This window comes from Grampus griseus (assembly GCF_964374135.1).
Source record: "Grampus griseus genome assembly, chromosome: 1".
Lineage (NCBI taxonomy): Eukaryota > Metazoa > Chordata > Mammalia > Artiodactyla > Delphinidae > Grampus > Grampus griseus.
Genome location: NC_139017.1, coordinates 158,998,597 through 159,022,487, shown reverse-complemented (window position 1 = coordinate 159,022,487; position 23,891 = coordinate 158,998,597). Strand labels below are relative to the sequence as shown.

Here is a 23,891-nt window from a genome sequence, read left to right as displayed (position 1 = left end):
TAAGGGAAGCACAAAACACTACAGGGTTCGAAGGAGACAAACATGACAACTTTTTGATTTGGAAATCAAGAAAGGTAACAGCACTGGACCTTGAAGAATGAGAACCATTTTAATTAGTAGAAAGGGGAATAAAACGTTAACGAAAAGCAAAAGGGTAAAAAAGATTAGAAGGATAAAGTATAGGAACAAACACCAATTTACAGTAGAGCAAGGATCCTTCCTTCTTAATTACTACTGGCTTTTATGCTGGAGCCTTTGGGAAGTTAAGGGTCTTGAAGAGTCTTGGGCCAACGGTTCCCAGGCATGCTATTAGGCTGCCAAGTACAAGAAGGTGTACAGCCATCTACTCAGAATAGCAAGAATTATGAGCCCATGGGACAAAGTAACAATGATCACATCCTATAATGATGGTGTACCTGTGTAACAATGTCCCTATACTGCAGCAACCAAGACATGCATGGGAAGTCAGAACCCAAAAATAGTTTAACTTGCAAAATAATGACGTTAATGTCCAAAAACTGCTGAAATGGGATACATGGTAAAGGCACCCAAGGTTTTATAAATCTGAGTGGGTGGTGTCTTTGATTTAATTGTGTTAACTATTTGTGGGTATGCAAAAGTACATTTCTGTTCAAGTCCTAATAATTATCCAGGCTCCTCAAAAATTGACAGAATTATTTTGAAACCCAAGATCAATAAATCAAAAGAGAATCCCAGCTCTGATTATGACGTAAAGAACAATTATATGAAAGAGAATCAGATTTTCATTCATAAGAGGTTGGAGACAAACACTTTTTTTTTTTTTTTTTTGCGGTACACGGGCCTCTCACTGTTGTGGCCTCTCCCGTTGCAGAGTACAGGCTCCGGATGTGCAGGCTCAGTGGCCATGGCTCACAGGCCCAGCCGCTCTGCGGAACGTGGGATCTTCCCGGACCGGGGCACAAACCCGTGACCCCTGCATCGGCAGGCGGACTCTCAACCACTGCGCCACCAGGGAAGCCCAAACACTTCTTAAATAAACACTTCTTCAGCAACAAGCAAAGAGTTAGATTAGGTTAGATTGGGAATGGAAGCTAAGAACCAAAGCCGACTAGAGTTCTACGGGTTGCTAGGGGAAGTTCAGACCAATGAGACAGAGTAAAAGAAAGAATTCAGATAAAACTTCTTGAGATAACTAGGTTAAAGGAACCTGATTAGAATCAGCCTGCACTTAACATACCTCAATTTAGATAGAGAAATTACCACATTAATGTTCTAAGCTGAACAAGTTGAATTCTACACAGTAACAGTGTGTCCCTATGTTTGCTGATGTGACACAAAATATCTTGAAGTCTATGATCTCCTCAGCGTCTGAAGTAATTTCTCGCTTCACTTAAAAGTGCTGTTTTGAGGATTCATTGTGAGAAAACATTAAAAAGAAGACAAAAAGCACAGGAAGTCAAATTCCTATGGAAAGGTGAGCATAACTACTGGGAACTACGGGGAGAGTAGTGTACACTTTTAGTTCACTTTCTCTCTGGAAAAAGAGTTGGTTAATTAAACCTAATATATCCATCTGATATGAGCACAGATTATGCACATCACATCACCCCTTAAAGGGGTTTGTTTTTGTAAACTTCACATGGTTAACTTTATTATCCAATCATCTATCAATCAAAATTCATTTAAAATCAGCCATTTATGACAACTAAAGGGACAGTATGGTACAACTGATCTACAAAGACCATAAGCCAATTTTCCCCATAGAAAAAAATTATAGATATGTAATTTCTAAACTTCAAAATGAGATTTTAACCTTTCAAACCTAGAAGTTTATATTTATATTCCAAAATTAAGGAGCATCAGAATTCATGGCCCATAAAACTGCTTGTAGCCACAAAGGAGAACCTGTGGTACTTAACATATCAGGAGGCTACCTACCCCCGTTTTATAATTCAGACAGCTAATTTTCCTTTAAAAAAAATTAAACGAAAGAATCAGTAAACCCTAGAGTTAGTCATACCATGCCTTCAAAACCAGAAGGCACACATACAATATATTCCAAAGACTTATGAATAATAAAAGAAAAGCCAGGTCATTTCACTGCAGATTTTATGTCGCATGATTTGCGTTTTTCCCCTAATTACACTCTAACTCTTTTGAAAGGTACCAGGTATGTCTGTTACCTGCAGTAACTCACTTAATTAAAAGACAGGACTAATAAGACATCTGGCACTGGACTCCTGACAGTGGCAGACAACAGAGTTTACTATTTTAAAAACAAAAACCAACAGCAGTACAATCACATTAATCTTCAGTGAATTAATTTAACATTCAAGAGGATTGTGTTACAAGAGGTAACACCACCACATCCCCTCCCCAGGCCCTGAAGAAAGAGAGGAGCCAAAGGAAGTACACAGAGCAGGGTGGTCTCTTGCCAATAAACCTCAACATGGGAATAAGCTTCTGGAGGGGAAGATGCAGAGGCTTTGTAATCCACATCACTGTTGGGTTAATAAGGACTGGCTATCGAAGGCCTAAAATAATGCCACCCTCCTCCCATTACCCGATTCTCAGTTACTTGAATAATGTGCTGGCTGCAGGGAGAGCAGAGAGAGTGACAGAGACACACACAGTACCTGTTGTTGAGAATTGTAGTCAAAAAGTCCCACAGTTGCTGCTGCTGAGTCCACAGGTACCTGCGTGCCTGAATAATCAAACTGAAGAGGCTCCATGCCCACATGTTCCATGGGGTCCAAGGGGACACTCTGGGACTCCATGTTGGAGAAATCCTCCACAGGCTTGGCACCATTGGTGCTGGTCAGCTGGGCTAAACCCTCAGAACCATTCTGGTTTGGACCCAGAAGATCCACTTCATTAGCAGAGTTCTGGCAATTACCAGGGGTACGGCTAAACAGAGAAAGTAAAGGGCATTAAACCTTATTTTGAGTGGGAAGGGACACTACAGCAACCTAAGTTTAAGGACAACGTGCTCGACACAGCTCATTACCAATAGTATTTAAAACTATTTCTACAAAATGACTGGAGACCCTTCTGGTGCTTATATGTTCTATCCTATAAAATGACTCTTCTATTGCTTGCCTCTCCACCACAACCCACCCCTTAAATTTACATTAACTGCTATTAATTTACAATCCCTTTAACCAAGGGGCCCAGATTTGAGGAACACTGGATGAACTGGGGAAAAAATCACTGCCTGTGGCATCCATGAAAACAGAGATCCCAAAATACAGGTAGTAAAGTATGCCCCCCAAAAGCAACATCTACTCTTTAAACAGAGTCAATGGACAAAGTAGTTTCCAAGGGGAAATTCCACATCTGAGAATAATTCTATTTCAAAAAAATATTTTTTAATAGGTGAAAATTTTGTGTGTGTATTTCCTGGGTACCACTGGCCACTGATAAAACTGTCTCCCCTTTTCCCCTTCTAAGAAACCAGAAGCAGACCATTACAAAATAATACAAAATAAATTCATATCTAGGATAAGCCCCTGCTAAGGAGACAACTCTAAGAATTAAAAGTAATATGAGGATGTAATTTATCATCCAAACCAGGACACTCCTAAGAGCAAAAAAAAGGGCAGTGTTAAGAAATATCCTGGGACACAGGTATAAACAAATACTGTCCTGGGTAATTCAGGACACATGATCACCCTATGTAAAAAGATTACAGGACTATATTATTCCAATTCAGACTAATATAGAATAATATTATATTCTAGTCAGGGAGTATAGCCTGTGACTACATTCTAAGCCTAAAAGAAATCTTATCGCTGGTACAAATGAAAGCTCTTGTCGTGTTCCTTGACAGACACACAAACCCCACCACTACCACCTGTCCCGGAGTCAAATACCATAAAACAATGCCACAGGCTGCTTGAGACTCAGGATGGAGAGGCTACCCAAACTCATCCGAAAGACCTTAGATAAATGTTTATTTCTCTGTGTCTCAAATTTCTTCCAAAGACTGTAATTCTTTACACTCACAAGATACAAAAGTTAGGTTAGGAAGACTAAACAATTGAACGCTGTTCTACAATGACCCGAAATATATTTTAATTTGACTCTGTAGATTATTAGGATAAGGGGTGGGTGGGCGGGTGGGTGTGGGTGTAGGTACACACACATTAGTTTTAGACTACAATTACATTACTAAAAATTAAATTCTCTTAACTATACATGAGTGACTAAGGATTTTTAAATTTTAAAAAATCATATACCATCACTAAAGTTTAGCTACATAAATGAAGAATAAACACAGTATCGTTTTATTACTGTGCATATTAAAATTATAGGGTAAAACCTGCAAATCAATTACGACCAGAGATGGAATGAGAGGCCTCCATGGAAGGGATATGATTAAGAACAAGTCACTTGAGCTGCATCTCTGGTTCTTCAAAATGAAGAAAATGATACCTAACCTGCCTACCTCAAAGGGAGCTTATGAGTCTCAAGTAAAAGAATGCTTAAGTTCTCAACTGTTTTTCCTTCCACTCTAACATGCCAGAGCCATATGACACACTTCCATTAGTAACCAAGATTTCTCCCAAGACAGTGATTTGGGAGAAATCCCCAGGCACCCATCCAAGGTGATTTTGATATTTGAGAATCACTGAAATGATCTTTTTGAAATCATCCTGCAAATTACAGAGCTCTATACAAATGGGAAGTCTATTGTTTTGGCAAAACATCAGGCATGGACAAATCTTAGAAAGTTCCATCTTACCAGTTAATTTACAATCTTTGTGGTATGGCCTACACTAGACCCAATAATTTAAAAGGACACATAGGGAGGGAAAAAGAAAACTAAAATCAAAATAAAACTGAATGAAAACAAAAACCCATAACCCCCATTCAAAAATCAGAAGTGTAAAACATACAAACCTAAAATCTTTGACGTCTGCGTCAATCCCATTCTGCACTGGTAAACCATTGGTCTTGTCCATCACATCACCCTCCTCCTTCAAATCTCCTAGCTTATCTCCATCAAACGTACCCTTGTTCTTCTTTTCACCTTTGTCGTTTTCATCACTGTCTGCATCCCTTGGGCCCTGTTTAAAAAATAGCTTCAGCTTCACTAATCATCATCAACTAACAATAGTGGGCTACCACTGTGGACACCAGACTACACTAGATGCTAATTAGAACAGGAGAGTGTCCATGACCTTTCAAGACATTACAATCTAATTAACAGACAACACAGAGGCAGGAACACTGCAGAAAGTCTTGCCAAATGGGGGAGACAGACATACATTTATGTTACAGAGATTGGGACAGTCTTATCATGCCCAGTGTCCCACCACCCCATTTTTTTCCTTTCTGCCCAAAGTCCAACCACAACTTTATATCTCTTGGTTCTACTTCTGTGCTCTCAAATCTAACTCTATAGAGTAGCTCAACTCCTAATAAGCCCCAGGAATGGCATCTAATAGTATAGTTGGAATGTACTAAGCCTACAAAATGAATTTCCTACTTCCACTGCCGATGTAAACTCCTCCCTTACTTCTGAATATTGAGCTAAGTGTGGTCTAACATCATTCCAATTCGATTACTCTATACACTTCATCTTGGGATATATGCCCTGCTAATTTGCACCACCATCACCCCAGTTCCACCCAATATCTCATGGTTTACTAAAACTATAATTCACCAAACATCCTACACTTGATTTTTTTAATCCTTCAAAACATGTTAAATATAACTATAAAATTCTTTCACAAAGAGTACTCTAAGAAGTGCTTACCAGTTGCCTTCCACTGCCTGTCCCATACCAGGGACTACATGAGAGCGTGTTAAGCTGAATCATTAATGCAACAGAATTTATCTCTGAAGTGCTTCAAACTACAAAGATTAAAAGACTGGACCTAAAAGAACTGATGTGGTGCCAAGCATACTGATGTCCTATTTTTTAAGGAAATTAAGTCTGTCTCCTCTTACCAATATTCTAAGTTAAGACATGGACATTTAAAGCAAATATGTCTTGATTTCCAGAAGGAAAAGAAGGTTTGGTATAGTGACTTGACATGGTACAGAAAGCTTTGCAAAACCTTATCCAAGGGTTAAGTAATTTTGCTTTTGTAGAACTAGAGAGAGGTAATCTTGCTTGTCCCCATCACTGACTTCTGGTTTAAGGAAGAAACAAATAGACCTGGACCAAAAGAAAGTTCCTGGTGAAAGGGAAGATCCAGTCAGAAGATGATGAGAACTACTGCACAGCATTTCCAGTCACCACAACCAAATTTCATTTGGGGGTGGGGGGGTGGGGAATCACAAATGGAAGCTAAAGCAGCAGACACTCAGTTATGAATGGGTAGGTAGGCCTGCAAATGCAAAATAAAAAGATGCTCTCAAAGTAGTTCTTAGCCATCTCTGGCCCAGAAAGACCAGACTCGGGGACCTTGACGATCTTAGACCTTTCAACTACCAGTTCAAAGCCCATTTTGCTTTCAAAATCATTCTCTGTTCAAATGTGACACAGAAAAAGAAAGATTTCATGGCCAGTATGAATAAAGGAACATATACCAGAAGGGAATTAGAAAGGATACAGTTTTATAAAACTTAGTTTTATGTAGCAGCAAGATGGTAAACTATAGTTTTGGCAGCAAATGAGACATAACTTCTACATCTTCAAAGTATTATACTGTTATTGGTTCAAAAGGAGTAAATGACAGCCAATTAAGCATGACATTGAGATCCCAAACCAGATATGGGAATATGACAGGATTCTAAAGAAAGAAAGAGCTTCCAAAATGTCCAGAGATAAAAGCTCCCTCCTCCTACAAAGGTAAAACTGACAGAAGCTATGTACTCATTTTTATATCCCCAATACTGAATACTGTGCTGGGCAGAAGTTCAAAAAATATGACAAAGAAAACTGAAATGACCAAAAAATCCTGCAAAACTGAACTGATATGGATCCTCCCATTATCTTTATCATCAGGTAAGAGTCCAGGAGGTGGTGATAAACAACTGTACCTGAATTAGACACCACTAATGTCAATAATAAAAAAAGTATTAGAAGGATCATCCCATCCTACCAACACACTTAAGTAATCTCCCACAAATCTACAAATCAAGTCACTGGCTCAGGAGGAGCAGTTCAGCTCCAATTTCTCATAATGAGTTCAAAAGGTCTACAGGCAGGGCTTCCCTGGTGGCGCAGTGGTTGAGAGTCTGCCTGCCGATGCAGGGGACACGGGTTCGTGCCCCGGTCCGGGAGGATCCCACATGCTGCGGAGCGGCTGGGCCCGTGAGCCATGGCCGTTGAGCCTGCGTGTCCAGAGCCTGTGCTCCGCAACGGGAGAGGTCACAACAGTGAGAGGCCCACGTACCACAAAAAAAAAAAAAAAAAAGGTCTACAGGCAAAAATGGGAAGGAAATTTGATAAAGCAGCAATAGCAAGTTTCACCAACAAGCAAGAAATCTGGGTCCAGAAGAGACTCACTCACCAAATCAATGTTCTTCATGATCTTTCCCCAGTGACCCTTCACAAGGGCTTGCTGAGAAGCTGCTTCCCTTCTGTAACAGCCAACGGCTCTGGCCTGAACACTTAGTCACTTATACTTACATTCTCAATTTTACTACCAAGGGCAGATTTTCAAAGATATCCCTGGGATGGGTTGGTTTTTGCCAATGTTATACAGTCCACTTATATAAAATATAGCTACCTGGTTTTCTACTCTGACTAGGCTAGTAATGCCTCAGCAGAACAGTAGGTTCCTCCTATTTGACGGTGAGGGACCCAAGGAAGGCTTCCATACTTGATCTGGATGGGTTACAGTGGGTGTTTCCATTTGATAGAAATTCATGAAGATAAACGTTTATGACTTGTACACGTTTCTGTACATGGTTTTAACAAGTTTTAACAAGTTCAGTAAATCAACAAAAGCCCTAAATTAAAATAGTTGACATGAAGTCTGATTTCTGAATGACACCAAGAACACAAGTAGGAAGCTATTCTGTCAAAAGTCTGTTATTAAAAGAGAATACAGAATACAGGGTTCAGGATCATAAAAATGGTCTCTTAGAAATCTGGGGACCCTAGAGAGAGAAGAATAAGGGTATAAATGGGCTGGTATGTTTTATGGGATTTTAAAGTTTTTTTAATGTGTAAGATAAAGTATTCCTTTAGGAAAATACTAACCCAGATTGCATAGAACCTATACTCTATCTCAACTGCTAACATTTACTGGACTTTGGACAGGTCATTAAACCTGAGTCTTAGTTTCCTTTTCTATAAAACAGGGATCATTTTGTTTAAAACAGAGTAGTTGTAAACATCAATGAAATGATGCATATGCAAAAGTTTATTATAAAGTATAAACCATTTTATACAAATATGATACTAGTAAAAACTATGCACTGGGATAATATTTCTTATATAATATTATCTGTGATTTTAAGATTAAAAATCTTCAATGCTCCCAATTAAGTGGTTTAACTCAAAGAAAAGGGTAGAGCCCATCTGGCCCTCCCAGAGACACTGTCATTTTCACAATGCAGAGTGGCTCTATTGTTAGTGTTGAACATCACAATCTTTTTAAAACTTTGCAAGTGTCTGGGCTTTCTCCCAGAGATTCTGATTTAACTGGTCTGTAGAAGCTCCCACAAATGTTTTTAAAAGTTTCTCTTCCAATAAGCACTCACAATTGAGAACCACTACAATTAAGTCCAAATAAGTATCCTAAAGGCAAGGGGTATGTTTTGCTTTTTTGTCACATATTACCTAGCACATATTAATATTAAAAAAGTCTATTGAATAAATGAAATAAAAAACAAAGAAGGATTAATAGCATCCTTTTGTTGTAGGCTCCCTTTAGATAAATTACAATCCAAAACTGTAACCCAAATTCAGGCCTCAGAGAGTGCTCAAAATGCAAAGAGGCCAAGCCCAATCAAACTCTCTAGAGTAGGGCCAAGGAGGGTTCTTGAGATCAGATCCCAGATCTACACAGAGATGGAACAATATGTTCTGTTGCTAGATATCAAAGAACCGAGAGAAGAGCAGACAGAAAGAAGAACCAGGTACAGCGCGGATCACAGTCCACCCAGCCATGGCTCAGCTTCCTCAAAAGCCTCACATAACAGGGGGAATATTTCAGGGAATACCTATTTTCTGAATGAAGTCAGAGAAATGAGAACTTAATTTTTCCTGTGCAGAGATCCCACCACAAAGCTCCACATGGCAGAAGTCACATTCAATGAGATTAGTAATTTTCTTCCCTTTTTTTCTAAAACAGTATTTTTGTGTATTTGCTTGACACTCAAGTCCTAAAGCCATAACATTAACTAAAATATTGGTTTCTCCTGCGTACACTTCTCAGTTTTTCACAAAATGCCCCCAAAACACCAAAATGTCAATTTTCTTTGAAGTTCAGCAGCTCAGTAGCTCCACTAGTAAAAAATTTCAAATATTAAAAAAAAATGAGTAAAAGTTTGAAATTACTAGTCATGTGAATTACTTTTAAATTAACATATTAAATATAATCGTATTGTGAGAAACGAATAAACAAACCAAAGTAGCATATACCTTAGTAAAAAGCAATATAGCTAAGAACTGAAATTAGAACAAAGTTTGAATTCAGGTCCCACCATTTCCCTTCTAACCCTCATTTTCCTCATCTATAAATTCATAGGGACAACATCAGCCTCAAAGGGTTGTTGTTTCAGGTATTAAATAAGGCAATTCATGAATGTGCAATTCCTTTTAAAAGATTATTTTAAATATTTTGTCTAATTTTCACATTTTTCCCACTGCTTTTCTCAGACACACCCACCTTCACCTTCACTCCCCCTAAAGCTTCAAATTTTCTGGATAGCTTATGTTTTCCCCCCTGGAAAGACTATGGCTTTAATTATTAAACCCTCTGTCCCATTGACTTTTCTAAAATATCTGTACAGAATCAAGCCACCACCAATTATTACATTTCATCAAATCTGAGACACCATCAATTTATAAGACATACCATCATTTTATGTGTTGCTAAAAAGGAAACACTGGCAATTAAACTATATCATTTAACGCATCCCAATTTCAAAATGAACAAAAGTGGGGAGGTGTGCGCTTTAGAAACAGTGGAACGTGGAATATACCAGGCATTGTGTATATGATCACCCAATTCCTGGTATGCAAAAAGGTAAGAAGAGTGTTCCCCTCTGCTGTGGTACCCACCATATCCAGGAGGAAAAAGAGACGAAAACCAAAAAAGGTTTTCTGAAAGTTGTGCTTTTTTAACTTTTTATTTAGTCAGTGTCTAAAAGCTTGACATCGCAAAGCAGAGCACACAGATTTCTTGTTCAAAGGAAGCTCAAATCTGAAGGGGCTCCAACCTGAGATAAAAGTTTCTGAATTTGATCTGTAATCTTCCAAGAAAATTATAGAGCAGTATTTAATCTAACTTTAATTTTATACAAATCACCTGTGGGTCTTGTCAAAATGCAGACTTTGATTCAATAAAGTCTGGAGTAGAATCTAAGAGTCTACATTTCTAATAAGCTCCCAGGTGCTGATAATTTTACTGGCCCAAGGACTTTGTGGAGCAAGATTTTATAAGGCTTACAAAGCATTTTCATATATATTACATAGCCATATGAATTAGACTTTGTGCAAATGAGGAAATTAAGGTCCAGTTGAGACTCAAACCCCTGCATTACACTCCACAAAGTTTTTAAACAAAAATCAATTAAAGTGGCACTGGCTGCCTGAAACAAATGCAGTGGAGGCTAGAAAAGCAAGTCATCAATTTTGTGACCTAAGTGAATTGCCATGAGTGTGCAAGCATCCTCTAGGTCAGAAAGCAGCCAGTCTCTACAAATAAGCAGAAAGGTCTTCCCAAGATATTTTTTTCTAAAAGTCTTTCTTCTGCAAATTTAGGGTGGCCTTGACCCTAACTGAAATTTACAGTGGTCTTCTCATTTACCTAGGAACCATAAACCAGAAAGGTAGAAATGACGATCCACTTTTCTGACTGGCTAGGCTTCAATCTATGTGATGATCAGCTGGTATTTCAAAAGACCAATAGCAGGGTCCTTGGATGGGTAATTTCACCCAGTGGCCTCAAAATATAGTAGTTACATATGATTGTGTAACCACCCAGAACCATGCTTTGTTTTGTTTTGGGGTGTTTGGGGGGATGGGTAAGGGGACCTGTCTTTTTCCACGAATCAGTAAAATAAAGGCTATAAAAAGGAAATAAATTAAAAGACTTGACTCTGACTTAACTGGTATTCTGAGTTTTCCCATTATTCTGAAAACTGCTACCCTGAAGTTTCTGATTCATACTCAGAATACTATCAAAACTTTACAGTGGGTGCTGAGAACAAAACATTGCTGTCAGATTCTTTTCAACAGCCTGCAAGTACTCTTATCTCAGAAGCCAAAACAACTAAGCTGAGTCCATTTGTACACTCAAAATGAACTTACGAAAGGCTCAGGAAAGCTAGACAAAGAGTTAAATACCTTCATTCAAACTTTAACCGTAAAACAACCTTATTGAAAATGGAAAACCACTGCAAATGAGTAATTACTTTAGTTCTAAACCCCTTTAACTGAGAAGTTAATCAGAGTCTGGCTTATCTGTTGTCAGTATCTGAGAATAGCCCCTTAGTACTTGATTTGAAGTCTACATTCATTATGCCATCAGCGATGATGTTTTTTTAGCTCTCAGTGGATTAAAATGCGGCTTCTCCAGGGCTTATTGGAGGTAATGTTGATACAGCCACCCCAAAAAGAAAAACATCTGAATGCTCTGATCCATAAACCATCAATTACTACTCTTTAGAACAATTATCTACAAGCAGCAGATATTCTGTCTTCCTTGGCCTCTGAACTCAGCACTCTGAATGACAAACTATATTTAAAAAAAAAAAAAAAAAAAGGCCCACCTCTTCCCATAACATCAGCAGGATACAACCAAAAAGCTCATAAAGCAGTTCATTGATCCTCAGTTCTCCATCCACCAAAAGTTTACACGTGCCAATATGATGGACTGACGTCACTAATCAGTCTTCCTGTATCACCATTTAGGTGCAACTCAAGTCAAAATACAGCATAATAGGATACTATTTCATTACCCACGACCTTCCTTCTGAAAAGTTGGAACACAGATTTGGAGAATTTTCATTTATCGTTACGCAAACCTCAGCAGCTCAGTAATGCAGATGCTTTTTAGAGAGTTCAATTTTCTGACCTCTATCCTGAGTTCCTCTATCCTGAGTTCTTCCAACTTCCTCTGGTGACAATACTAAAAATCACCAATCTCTCAAGACAATTAAGGATAGAAGCCACCTTTACAAAATCAAATAAGATACTGAATACAAATGATACAGCCTCGTTACAGATTAATGAAATAATTGTTTAAAAAGACAGAAACAGGAAAAAAAATAATAAGTCAGCCCCAGTGTTTTACCTTTCTCCTAATTCTAATTATTTTTCTTCTTCCTACAAACTTCACAGTAACCCAGGCACATGCCTGGGTGGCTAATGCCCAAGACTTAGAAGCTGCTCACACATTATAGAGAATTCATGGCAAGAGTCATACAGGTTCCAGTTCACCACAGTAATGACTTACCTATGCATGACACTAACTTTTCTCCTACAGTAAATAAATAAAAGTTATAGGCAGAAGTTGGAAGGCAGCACTTCCTCTGAGGAATCTGCACTCTTGAGATGAGGGAAGTGTGAGGTAAGAAAAAGAGGTGAGCTGGGGATAAGCTGAAAGAAGAGAAGAAGTAACACCATCCTTCCCATGAGACAACAGGCAAATGATCATTTTGCCTGATCCCATTCCTCACATCCAAAGGGTAGATCTTGTTCTTCCCAAGTAGCCTCCTGGGAAGGTTCAAATACAAGTCTTTTCCAATCTGAGCTACAAGCCACTAAACCTGACCTATGCCGCTGCAGGGTCAAAAGACCCAGAAGTAATCAGGTCAGCTTTGGAACAGCTACAATGCAAGACTCAGACAAAAGCCCCAGTTTAGTCCCTTGATCTTCCTGAAGGTAATTATACAAATGAACGATCCTGTTCTGGCTAAATTCCTCAAACCAAATTTCTAGCTGTGGAGCTGGGAGAAATCCAAACCAGCCTCTTAAATAAGTTCATTTCGCACCCCCCACCTCCCATTTTTTTGGTGGAATCAAAAGCTCCGGCCACGTGTCAAATGTCAACGTCAGCTGAAGCATCCATCATCTTTGACGTGCCTAGAATAAAGCTAACTCCATGGGAATTCTGGTTACCTTGGATGCCACCTGTTATCTTCCCGCCAAGCAAGTCAACAATCATTCATTTCATGTCCACTAACGTATTAAAGAATTGAATTTGACACTTGAGAAAGCTGCACCAAAAATGTACTACTGTGACTCTAGAGAAGTTTCAAGTGGAACTGGGAAAATAGGACCAAGCCTCTGATACCTAGCAACAAATGTCTAACAGTAAAAACACTGACAACAAATGCTATCAAGATAAAAGAATGTAAGATAGTTGTAAAGGCAAAGTTATTATTATGATTTGGGGGAAAGAAGGTCTCTTAAAATGATTGCCAACCAGTAGTAGTAGCCCAGAAAGACTTCAGGGAGAAAGTGCTTTGAAAAGGTACAAAACAAGTTGAGTCGGGAGAAAAGGAAGGAAGAAAGATTCAGGGTGCCTTTCATGGCCTTCCTAGCTGTGACTTGGAATATAAAACCAGTCACAGAAAACAAAATGAGGAAGACTCAAACAGAAATACATCTTAAGACTTCTAGATCTAGAAAGTCAATGGTATAAGAAAGAACTAGTTTTGAGAAAGGCTATCAAAGATGCTTGAGGAAGACTGCTTTAAGACTTCAAAAGGGAAGTCTAGCTCTAGCTACAATTTAGCATCAGAGACGTCAATGGTGATGAATCTGAAAAAAACTGAAATACAGAATTAACAGAACTTCGAATTTCCTGATAGCCTGGGTAGGAGAAGCAAAGCTACTCAAAGAGGGCCAAAGATCATTCCATAGTTAAAGCCTAGCTAGCAAAAACAAGAATGACCCAACATATCTGATCCATTTTAAGGATCCTAGAGTATTGGCAAATCACTGTCTCAGATCTATTCCCTACTGACACCTGCCTTCAGCTTTGTGTTAATTCCTTCTCTTTTTATTTTTGTTTGTTTGTTTTAAACTAAAAATGGTGTTTTCTGGTAGGCCAATGAACTGCGATCTAGATTTAAGTCCTTACCTCACATTACTATCAATGAGTCCCAAAAAAACATCATTTCTCTATTTTTAAAAAGTTTAGTTTACATCTCCTGCTGTGTTCACTGAAATCTAATTGCAATAAAAGCGTTTTTTAAAACCCTGCACTTAGTGCTGTGAGTATCTAAGGAAACTAAACAGGCATGTTTTGCTTTAGGGGAAAGGGGAAAGAGAGAGAGAGAGAGAGAGAGAGAGAGAGAGAGAGATAGGAACAAGTTCCTCAAGCCAACTTACAAATCCTCCTTTTCTTAGACAGGAATCGCCCGGGGATGAGCTCAACACATACTCCACCATGCTAACGCCTAGTCCCCCACTCTCCGACCGTGGGGACAGTACAGAATTGACCTCACTGTTCACATGGAAACTCTGACCAGGTCTTCTCTGCACCATGATTGGCTGGGAAACTGAATGATCTACAAAAAAGATACACAAGCATGATACAGTGCAGCCAGAGGCTCAAACAAATTATGAGTGATGTCTCATGGATAAACCAATGACTGGGAATCAGGAAACCTGCCATGGTCAGTTGAGCCAAAACCTCCTATTGTGTTTTCCCTAAGTATAATATACTACATAAGCTAAGGAAACGGAACACACCCCTCATATATCCAGGATAGCAGAGCAATACAGCAGTTCACATAACTGGTTTATCTAGCTAAGTGGATAAATTAATGTTTACCCCTTTCAAGTAGCAGAATTTCTTTTTAATATATTTTATTGGTAATGTTACTGAAACAAAATGTGATCTTACTACCCTTTTTAAAACAACATAATTTGATCTTTTCTGATGACCACTGTCATCTGAGGTTCCATTCTTATATTGCTATAACACAGCACATCAGCTTTTGAATTTTCTGTCTCCTTCCTCCCTATCAACTGTCATTTCTTTCTGCTGTCGGTATGTCTGCCTCTACAAGTCCTCCCCATCCCTTTCTTCAGGGGTAGTCAGTCAGAAGAGTGTCCATACCCAGTGACTTATTTGGCCCAAACCACATTTATAGATAGATCACCCCATACACAGTACACAGGGGCAAAGGGAGGAGAAAGAAACATGAACTTCAAATGGCAGGCATGGATTTTCTAATTCCAAGTACGCTGACAGCAGTACAGAACAAGAAGTTGTAGCTGAAATTACGGTCATTTCAAATAAGACCATTCCCCTGTGGCTAGCACTTCAGTAAAATATTGAAGACCTGATTTTGTGTTAATTATGTTTTAATAAATTACATCATATAAGCTCCCTCATGGCAATTATACCACAGGACAGGACATTGCTTGACATGCTTGTCACTGATGTAAAATTCACAACTTGCCAATTGCTGAGGAAAGGAGCTCTAAGACAGGCATAAATCACAGTACAGATGCTAGATCTAGATTACCTGATGTTCCCCAGGCACTGTCTCGCCATTGATCACCCAGGAATATTCCTTTTGGTCCATCTTTGCTGGATTCATCTGTTTCCCAAAACTTTTTACCTGGCAAGAGCTGCTGCAAATTAAAAATAATAGATGCTTTTAAAGAATTCATAAAGGATGAAAGTACAGCAGTCAACACTTTCTTTTAGACAAGGGTACTGAAGATGCTCACGTGCCCTGAAGGTCTTTAATCACAGTGTTCTGACTCCACAGATTGTGGTCAGAGCACTACTATATGTTTGGTAAAAGTCACAAAGAGGCCTAATGCAAGGGGGGCTACAGATCAACCCATCACAATAGAGGCTCAGCTTAAATACCTAGAATTATTCACTTAATCTATGCCAAGATTTTTAAGGGGGGGGGGAGAATTCATACTAGACCTAACAGCTAACTGCTAAGAAGATTCTTACTGAAAAAGAAAGTACCTACAACTACTAAAAGGCTACTTCTGCCTACATGTATACTAAGGGGCCCTACAAAGTTACTCAAGCTGTGGCATGAACTCAGACCCCAGCTATGGAACACTAGAGGCAAAATTCACCTCCTTCATACACAGAGATTCTGTTTAACTAAAATACTTTCAACATCACAAAGAAAAAACTAAAACAAACCAAAAACAAAAAAACTTCCCAACCACAACATTAACCTGTTCCAAGATTTTGGAAAGACAGAGCAGCTATTCCCCCATTACTGGAAGGGAAATAAAAATCTCCTCACCTCAGTTAATCTTAAGAATACTTAGTAATGCCATTAAAGTGACTTCACAAAACATTCCACACCTCATAAAAATGCAGGCATCACTAGCCTTAAATTAGCTTCAACCAAAGAAATGCAAACTACCCTTTCAAGCAAAACACAGTACAGTTTTGCACAAGATCAAAGCATTAGTGACCTGTTACAAAGTAAATTTCCACTAGAATCCCATCATTCTTCCTTCTGGTTATCAGCTTCACTCACTAAAATGTCCCTCTTATTTCTTCTAATTATGTTTTCACTTCAGCTGCTACTAGTCAAACAAGAAACTCAGAAGTCTGAGATAGTACACTGCTTTTGAGCATAAAAGAATGCTTTTGAGCATAAAAGAGCTGAATTTCTCAGAGAAACAGAATAAAAAACCAGAAAGTACAAAACATTTGCTCTCTCCTTGACAATAAAGGTTTACCTTTTCTATTTATAACCCATAACCCAATGATAATGAAGAAACATCTCAACTTTGCCCTCACTAAAACGAATCTCAGCTTTCCAACCTAAATTCTGGGTTTTCGACATCAATTTATTCTAGCTCTATAAAACTATCTGGTAGACACGGGTTACTACCTGGAGCAAAGCAGTTTCCCTTGTACTTTTTTCCCCTACCTTGTTATCTTCTAGTCCAAGAAGGTCATGACAAAAGACACATTTTGGTCTGACACTTAATTGCACAGATGCATTGGTTTACTTGAAGATGAGCAGTTACAGCAGTCAATTCCTAATGTGCCTCTAGGGTTCATTATCTGAGAGAAGCAAGGACACAGCTGGTCTGTTAACTTGAGGGGGAGGGGGAAGGGGTGGGAGGGAGAGCCCAGACCATAGCTAGGCAGTGGAGTCAGGAAGCCCTGGACTAGACAACTCTGATGTGTCATAGGACAAACTGCAGGACTGCCCTGGGCCTCATCCTCTTTGCATTGATGAAGGAAGTAATTTTCAGGTTGCTGTGATGATTAGAGATGTTGCTGATGCGGGCCTAACACAATGCCCACCACGCAGGAGGTTCTCAATAAATGTATTCAGTGGCATTACACCAAGGCAAAACAGCTGTAAACCACAGATGGGACCCTGAAAATTAATGTGTACTAACGCACAACTCTAGAATTCTTGCCTTTGAACTTATTTTTCTCCTCTTAATCTCAAAAATGCCCTCCTATAAGATTACAAATAGAATTTCTTTCCCTATTGGTTGTACCCTTTCCAACTAACATTCCAATTTTTCTCTTGTATTTTGTAGGGAGTGTAAGCAAACAGGAGTCTGCATCAACTTCTCCTCTGTGTACCAGAAGAAAGAATGTCAGCACAAGGGACTCCTCACTTGCTGGTTAACTTTAGTCTCCATATATTGGAAAGAGAGCAAAGATGATCAAATATATTCATTATGGTGCTCATCCCTCTCAACACAAATTTGGAAATCTTTATTCAAAACTCAAGCTTCTCTAAGCCACCAGCCTCCATGTGCAAATATAGTCTGTCCACAATTTGTCAAATTGCTTAGTGAAAGCAGCAGCCCTTGAACTCAAAGCTTCAAAAATGACTTCTAAGATCTTGTCATCTTTCCTCATAGCTTGCCAGGTTGTCGCAACATGCAAAGCCAGCAAAAGCAGGTCCATATATAAGCAAGGCTGTTTCCAGGCCAAATTCTCTCATAAGGAAACAATAATACAACAAACATGTAGAAAGGTACTAAAAAGTGGAGACTGTACTTCAAAGTAGTAATAGATGCAACAAATCTCAAAGGAATACAGTCATCCCTCAGTATCCATGCGGGGCTGGTTCCAGGAGCCTCCTTGGATACCAAAATCCTCAGACACTCAAGTCCCTTATATAAAATGACGTAGTACAATGCATACAGTACACACTGAAAAATTCAAGACCCTAGTCACATACCAAGAGGAAATGGTGTCTTCCACTATTAACAGTATGTATAAACATAAATCCTAAATAGATGCTAGGAGCAGCCCCCAAAGTAGTAAAACCCCATATGCTTTGGCAAAGTAACCAAGATCAATTAACTATTATTAATGAAAACAGCAGGGACTGAAAAGGCAAGTCTGTACGAGATAAAGAAAAAGGAAGTGGTAGAAGAAGGTGATAGCAAGCCAATGCTGGAGGAATAAAAACAGAACCTATGGTTTGCAAGAGTGCTCTGCAGATGAAGAAAAGTAAACTACTGTATCAAGGTACCTGGGCAAGGACAGAAGCAAACTTAGCAAAGCTCCTCAGCGTCTCTGGACCTTCCACAGCATTTCTCTTTCCTCCAAAACATACCCTTCTCCACTCTTCAGCTGTGTGGCAAGCAGCACCTGAAACAACTCCTAATGTCTGTACCTCTTGGTACTCAGTCCCTTGTGTAATTCCCCCTCTTATCCTATCTGTGGGCTGAACCTACTGACTTGCTCCTAAGGAGTAAGAGAGGGCAAAAGTGAGGGGGTGGCGCTTTCGAGACTGTCTTTAAAATACTGACTTCCATCTTGCCTCTACTCCTCTCTCACCCTCTCACCTTCTCACTTTAACGAAGCTAGCTGCTATACTGTGAGCTGCCCAATAGAGAGGCCCATATGGCAAGGAACCAAGAGAGGTCACTGGACATCAATTCCTTAGGAACTGAGGCCCTCAGTCTAGCAACCCACAAGAAACTTAATCCTGATATCAACCACATGAGTAAGCTTGGAAGCAGCCCCTTCCCCAGTTGGACTTTGAGATGACTGCAAACCCAGCTGAAATCCTGACTGCAGCTTGTGAGGGACCCTGAAATAAAGAATCTTGCAAAGTCATGACTGGGTCCCTGACCTACAGAAACTGTGAGGCTTAAACAACATGTTGTCTTAAGCCACTAAATTTTAGGGTAATTTGGAACACAGCAATAGATAACTAATACAGCTGCGAATATACGGAAGCGTTTTCTTTTATTGAAAACATCTTTAAGAGTCTGTTTTCAAGAAGCACTTCTTGTTCCATTTCTAATATCTAAAATCAAAGTGCTTTTTTTGAATTTGGAAAAAATTACATCCATTCCATTTCATGTTTTCCCCTATTTTGTCTTATAGCCCTTCTGTATTAAAAAAAAAAAAAGATTGGCTTTTTAAATTCGGCAAAATTAAACGGACTTAGACTTGTTAAGCTTACTGAGAATTAGTAGCAATCACATAGTCAAGAGTCATCTAAAATAAAGACATTCGAATCTGATCATATTAAAAGGAGCTATAATCTACTGAATATAAAACAAAGTGATGATGAGTATCCAATTGTTATTTCAAATTCAGATTCAACCCCTCTAAAGGTAATATCATCCACAGCACTGGCTAAAACATCCTGGTTCACCAACCCACATCAGGAGTTGCCAAACCTTCACTTAAGCCACACCTAAATTCAATCGTCAAACATTCAAATGCAACTAGTGTATGAAAAGACAGTTACTGCTTACCCCATCAAGAACTTGGAAATATTGTTCTTTGACAGGACAACAAAGAACAGATCACAGAAGAGGTTTACAAAATTCAATTTAAAGAAATATTAGGCAATTAGAGGATTAAAAGATTTCACAATTCTAAAGGAAGATAAGGGAATTAGAAATTGGTCCAACAAAAGAAAAGGAGACCCAGGGAGTCAGATGTAGGCAGTATCAACCAATATGCATGTTTAGGGAGAGGACATATGATGCACAAACAAGTCTGTCCTTATAAAAGCAATTAATGCATCAGGCTAGATAGTAGCTTGGGTACAGCAGCCACTAAAAACATCCAAGTAACTTCCCTGGCTCAGACTGCTTACCAAGCAAACTTAAGAGAACTTTGCTTCCTCCTATAGCCAAACATGCTGATCACTGAACACAATTATCCTGTCCACTTGAGAGTTGTTGTTTCTCCTTATAAATTAGTAAATTGCATTTTAGTTTTCATACATTAATCTCTTGTGGTTCTAGTCAGTATAGGTCAGTTCTATAATCCAATCACCTCTAAATTAGTAAATCCCTTTCAAGACCTACAAACTGAGAACCAGGGCTTGGGAGGTCCTACCATCCGACACAGCAATACAACAGACCTTGTACTCTTCCATGTACTGTCCCATTAAATGGGATTCCTAAGTGCCTCTCCAGTAGTATCTGCTCTCCGGTCTTTAGGAGAAAAACACATACACTACTTATCCCAGCTTGAACCACAGGAAAAGACTTAAGGAGAGTAAAGAAATCAGTAAGCTTATTCATGAGGCTTCTGGAGAACAAAGTAGAAATCAAGCACTGGTTTATGAGCAATGTTAGCCGCTTGGGAAACCTCTAAATTGTGTTTGGAAACACCTTTTTTTTTAAATCATCTAACAGAAAAGACAATACACAAAGCCACACTTGCACAATCGACCACCACATTAACCCCTACCAAGAGTCCTTTAAACAGAGGTGGAGACAATAAACTGAAAGGCTGAGAACATCAAAAACCTCTAGGCTTCTTATTTTAAGTAATATAGTGGTAAAACATACACAACTGCTCTGAAATCACTTTAAAAAACAAACAACAAAAAAAAACTGGTTTCAGGGGGCTTCCCTGGTGGCGCAGTGGTTGAGAATCCGCCTGCCGATGCAGGAGACACGGGTTTGTGCCCCGGTCCAGGAAGATCCCACATGCCGCGAAGCGGCTGGGCCCGTGAGCCATGGCCGCTGAGCCTGCGCGTCCAGAGCCTGTGCTCCACAACAGGAGAGGCCACAACAGTGAGAGGCCCGCGTACCGCAAAAAAAAAAAAAAAAAAAAAAAAAACTGGTTTCAAATCCCAACTCATCTAGGCCTCAGTTTTCTCACCTATAAAATGAACTGTTATGAATATTAAATAATATAGTGGGTAAAGGAGTAGTACAATGCTGGACTCACAGTAATCACTCAAAGAATTAGCTGCTAATATTATTTAATAACAAAATAGTAACCAACAGACTTCACACTACTAATGGCATAGCCAATGAAATGCTGTGTACTCAGCTAGCAGATGTGAGCACAACATCACCCAGCCCACTTCAGTGAAAATCTATAAAATTAGGAGCCCTAACAAAACACTGCAGGAAGAACTATGATTAGAGCTTTGCAAAAACTAAGAGGCAAGCTGATTATTAAAGACTGGATGTGTCTGACCATACCACCGTTAATACTTGCATAGATGGAAACTCCAATAAGCACTCTGTACTCAAGAGGACTGCTTACACACAACACAGGCTGCATAGAGCTATCTCTCAGAGCAGAGATTTGGCTTCTCAAGGAGTACTGTTCACAGGGATGCTACAACCCCGAAGGCATGAACAGGTTTAATCATCTCATGTGGCAATGCAAACTTCCAACACAAGCTTGGTTTCACTGGAATGTAGCCAATGCAGGAGTCAAATACCTGATATTTTAACTAGCTGGTAAGATATAGCCCCACCCCCAATTTTTTAATCTCTTGATAAATATTCTCATTACATTAAAAGAACTTGATATCAACTCAGAGAAAGGACCGCTCAGTACTGATAGAAATAAATAAGTATTATTGGGGGCTTCCCTGGTGGCGCAGCGGTTGAGAATCTGCCTGCTAATGCAGGGAACACGGGTTCGAGCCCTGATCTGGGAGGATCCCATATGCCGCGGAGCAACTAGGCCCATGAGCCACAGCTACTGAGCCTGCGCGTCTGAGAGGTGCGATAGTGAGAGGCCCGCGCACCGCGATGAAGAGTGGCCCCACTTGCCGCAACTAGAGAAAGCCCTCGCACAGAAACGAAGACCCAACACAGCAAAAATAAATTAATTAATTAATAAAAACTCCTACCCCCAACATCTTAAAAAAAAATAAGTATTATTGGTAAACACTGTCACATGTTCTAGTCAAAGCTCTAACTGTGAAAATTGTGTAATTTTCAGAATTCCCTTCTCAAAATCTTAATGCCCTAGGGAATTTACCTGGCCCTCCATACCACAGAGGGTTGTTGTGAAATCTAGTAAGACAGTTCATAATAAATATTATAAACTACACACAGAAGTTACTACTAAAGTTTTAACAAGAAACGGTTTAAATATAAAATAAATTGATATCCTTTACAAGGCTTTAAAAAAAAGGTACAAATATCCATTCACTGTTATGACAATTCTTTTGGAAAGGGTTCTGAAAAAATATACATTAAGAGTCATGTTCACCTCCTACACTGTTGGTGGGAATGTAAATTGGTGCAGCCACTATGGAAAACAGTATGGAAGTTAAAAACTAAAAACAAAGTTGGCATATGACCCAGCAATCCCACTCCTGGGCATATATCCAAACAAAACTACAATTAAAATACAATACAAATGAACATATCTATGAAACAGAAACAGACTCACAGATATAGAGAATGGACTTGTGGCTACCAAGGGGGGAAGCGAGTGTGGGGGAGTGAAGGGTTGGGAGTTTGGGGTTAGCAGATGCAAACTATTACATATAAGATGCATAAACAACAAGGTCCTACTGTATAGCACTGGGAACTATATTCAATATCCTATGATAAACCATAATGGAAAAGAATATGAAGAATACATATATGTACAACTGAATCACTTTGCGGTACAGCAGAAATTAACACAACATTGTAAATCAACCATACTTCAATAAAAATTTTAAAAATAATAATAATAAATTAAAAAGCTGGGAAAAAAGCCATGTTCATTCCTGAGAATTTATCTCAACATTAAAGAATTCAAAAGGAAAAAAAAGCTTCACATTCAAAATATAAGAGCAAAAAAGTTGGGAGCAAACTAAATGTTCAATAAGGTACAACTATATGCAACAATACAAGCTCACCCAAAACAGCTATCAGGACTATATGTAATATTTATAAAATAACATTAAATTTTAAAAGCAAAATACAAAATTGTACACGAAAAGACTGCTTATCCTCATGCACCCTTCCCTTTTGGTTCAAGATTGGAAAGAAAAATAAAAACTGAAATAGGTGCTCGTTGATGTGGGATTATGGATGACCTGTTACAAAATACACTTTTAGTATGATTTAGAACTGATTTTTAATAAATAAAAATTGAGATTATGGTGGTACAGAATTCACTACAAATAAGGCATTTTCTCTTAAGCAGATACATTTCACTTCAACATAATTTCAAAGTGACAAAAGTTAGTGGGAATTTTGAGAGAGCTCACACCACATGGTTCAGATATGAGTTGGCCAAAAAAATTTGTTCGGGTTTTTCCGTAAGATGTTACAGAAAAACCCAAGTGAACTTTTTGGCCAACACAGTATTTTTAAGCAAGCAGATAATAATTTCCAACCACTTTGAAAACTGTAGCTTAAATAAGGGATGGTGAAAATCTTCAATGGCTTAATCACAAGCCAATCATTTTTTAATTAAAAATACCTAAGTATATTTAAAAAATAAAGAAAGAAAGAAGATGGTGTTTTCATTTTTCCCTTCTCTTCCAGAAAGTTTAAGGAACATGACCCTCTAAATTCTCATTTCCCATTTATATAACTACTAATTAAGTATCCTGCATTTTTTTTTTTTTTTTTT

General features: G+C 38.8%; 1 protein-coding gene across 12 annotated transcripts in view; it reads right to left on the bottom strand.

The window, feature by feature from the left end:
• The window catches only part of PUM1 (pumilio RNA binding family member 1), a 127,763-nt gene that overhangs the window by 57,643 nt on the left and 46,229 nt on the right, over positions 1 to 23,891 (bottom strand). For 8 of the 12 annotated variants that reach the window (XM_082649907.1, XM_082649912.1, XM_082649917.1 and 5 more), the window contains exons 4-7: positions 15,598 to 15,706; positions 14,453 to 14,631; positions 4,885 to 5,051; positions 2,619 to 2,889 (exon numbers count right to left, since the gene is read on the bottom strand). In XM_082649907.1, the coding sequence (XP_082506033.1) occupies positions 2,619 to 2,889; positions 4,885 to 5,051; positions 14,453 to 14,631; positions 15,598 to 15,706 (726 nt within the window). The remainder of the gene's footprint in view (positions 1 to 2,618; positions 2,890 to 4,884; positions 5,052 to 14,452; positions 14,632 to 15,597; positions 15,707 to 23,891) is intronic. The other 4 variants (XM_082649908.1, XM_082649909.1, XM_082649910.1 and 1 more) reach the window with 2 other exon arrangements.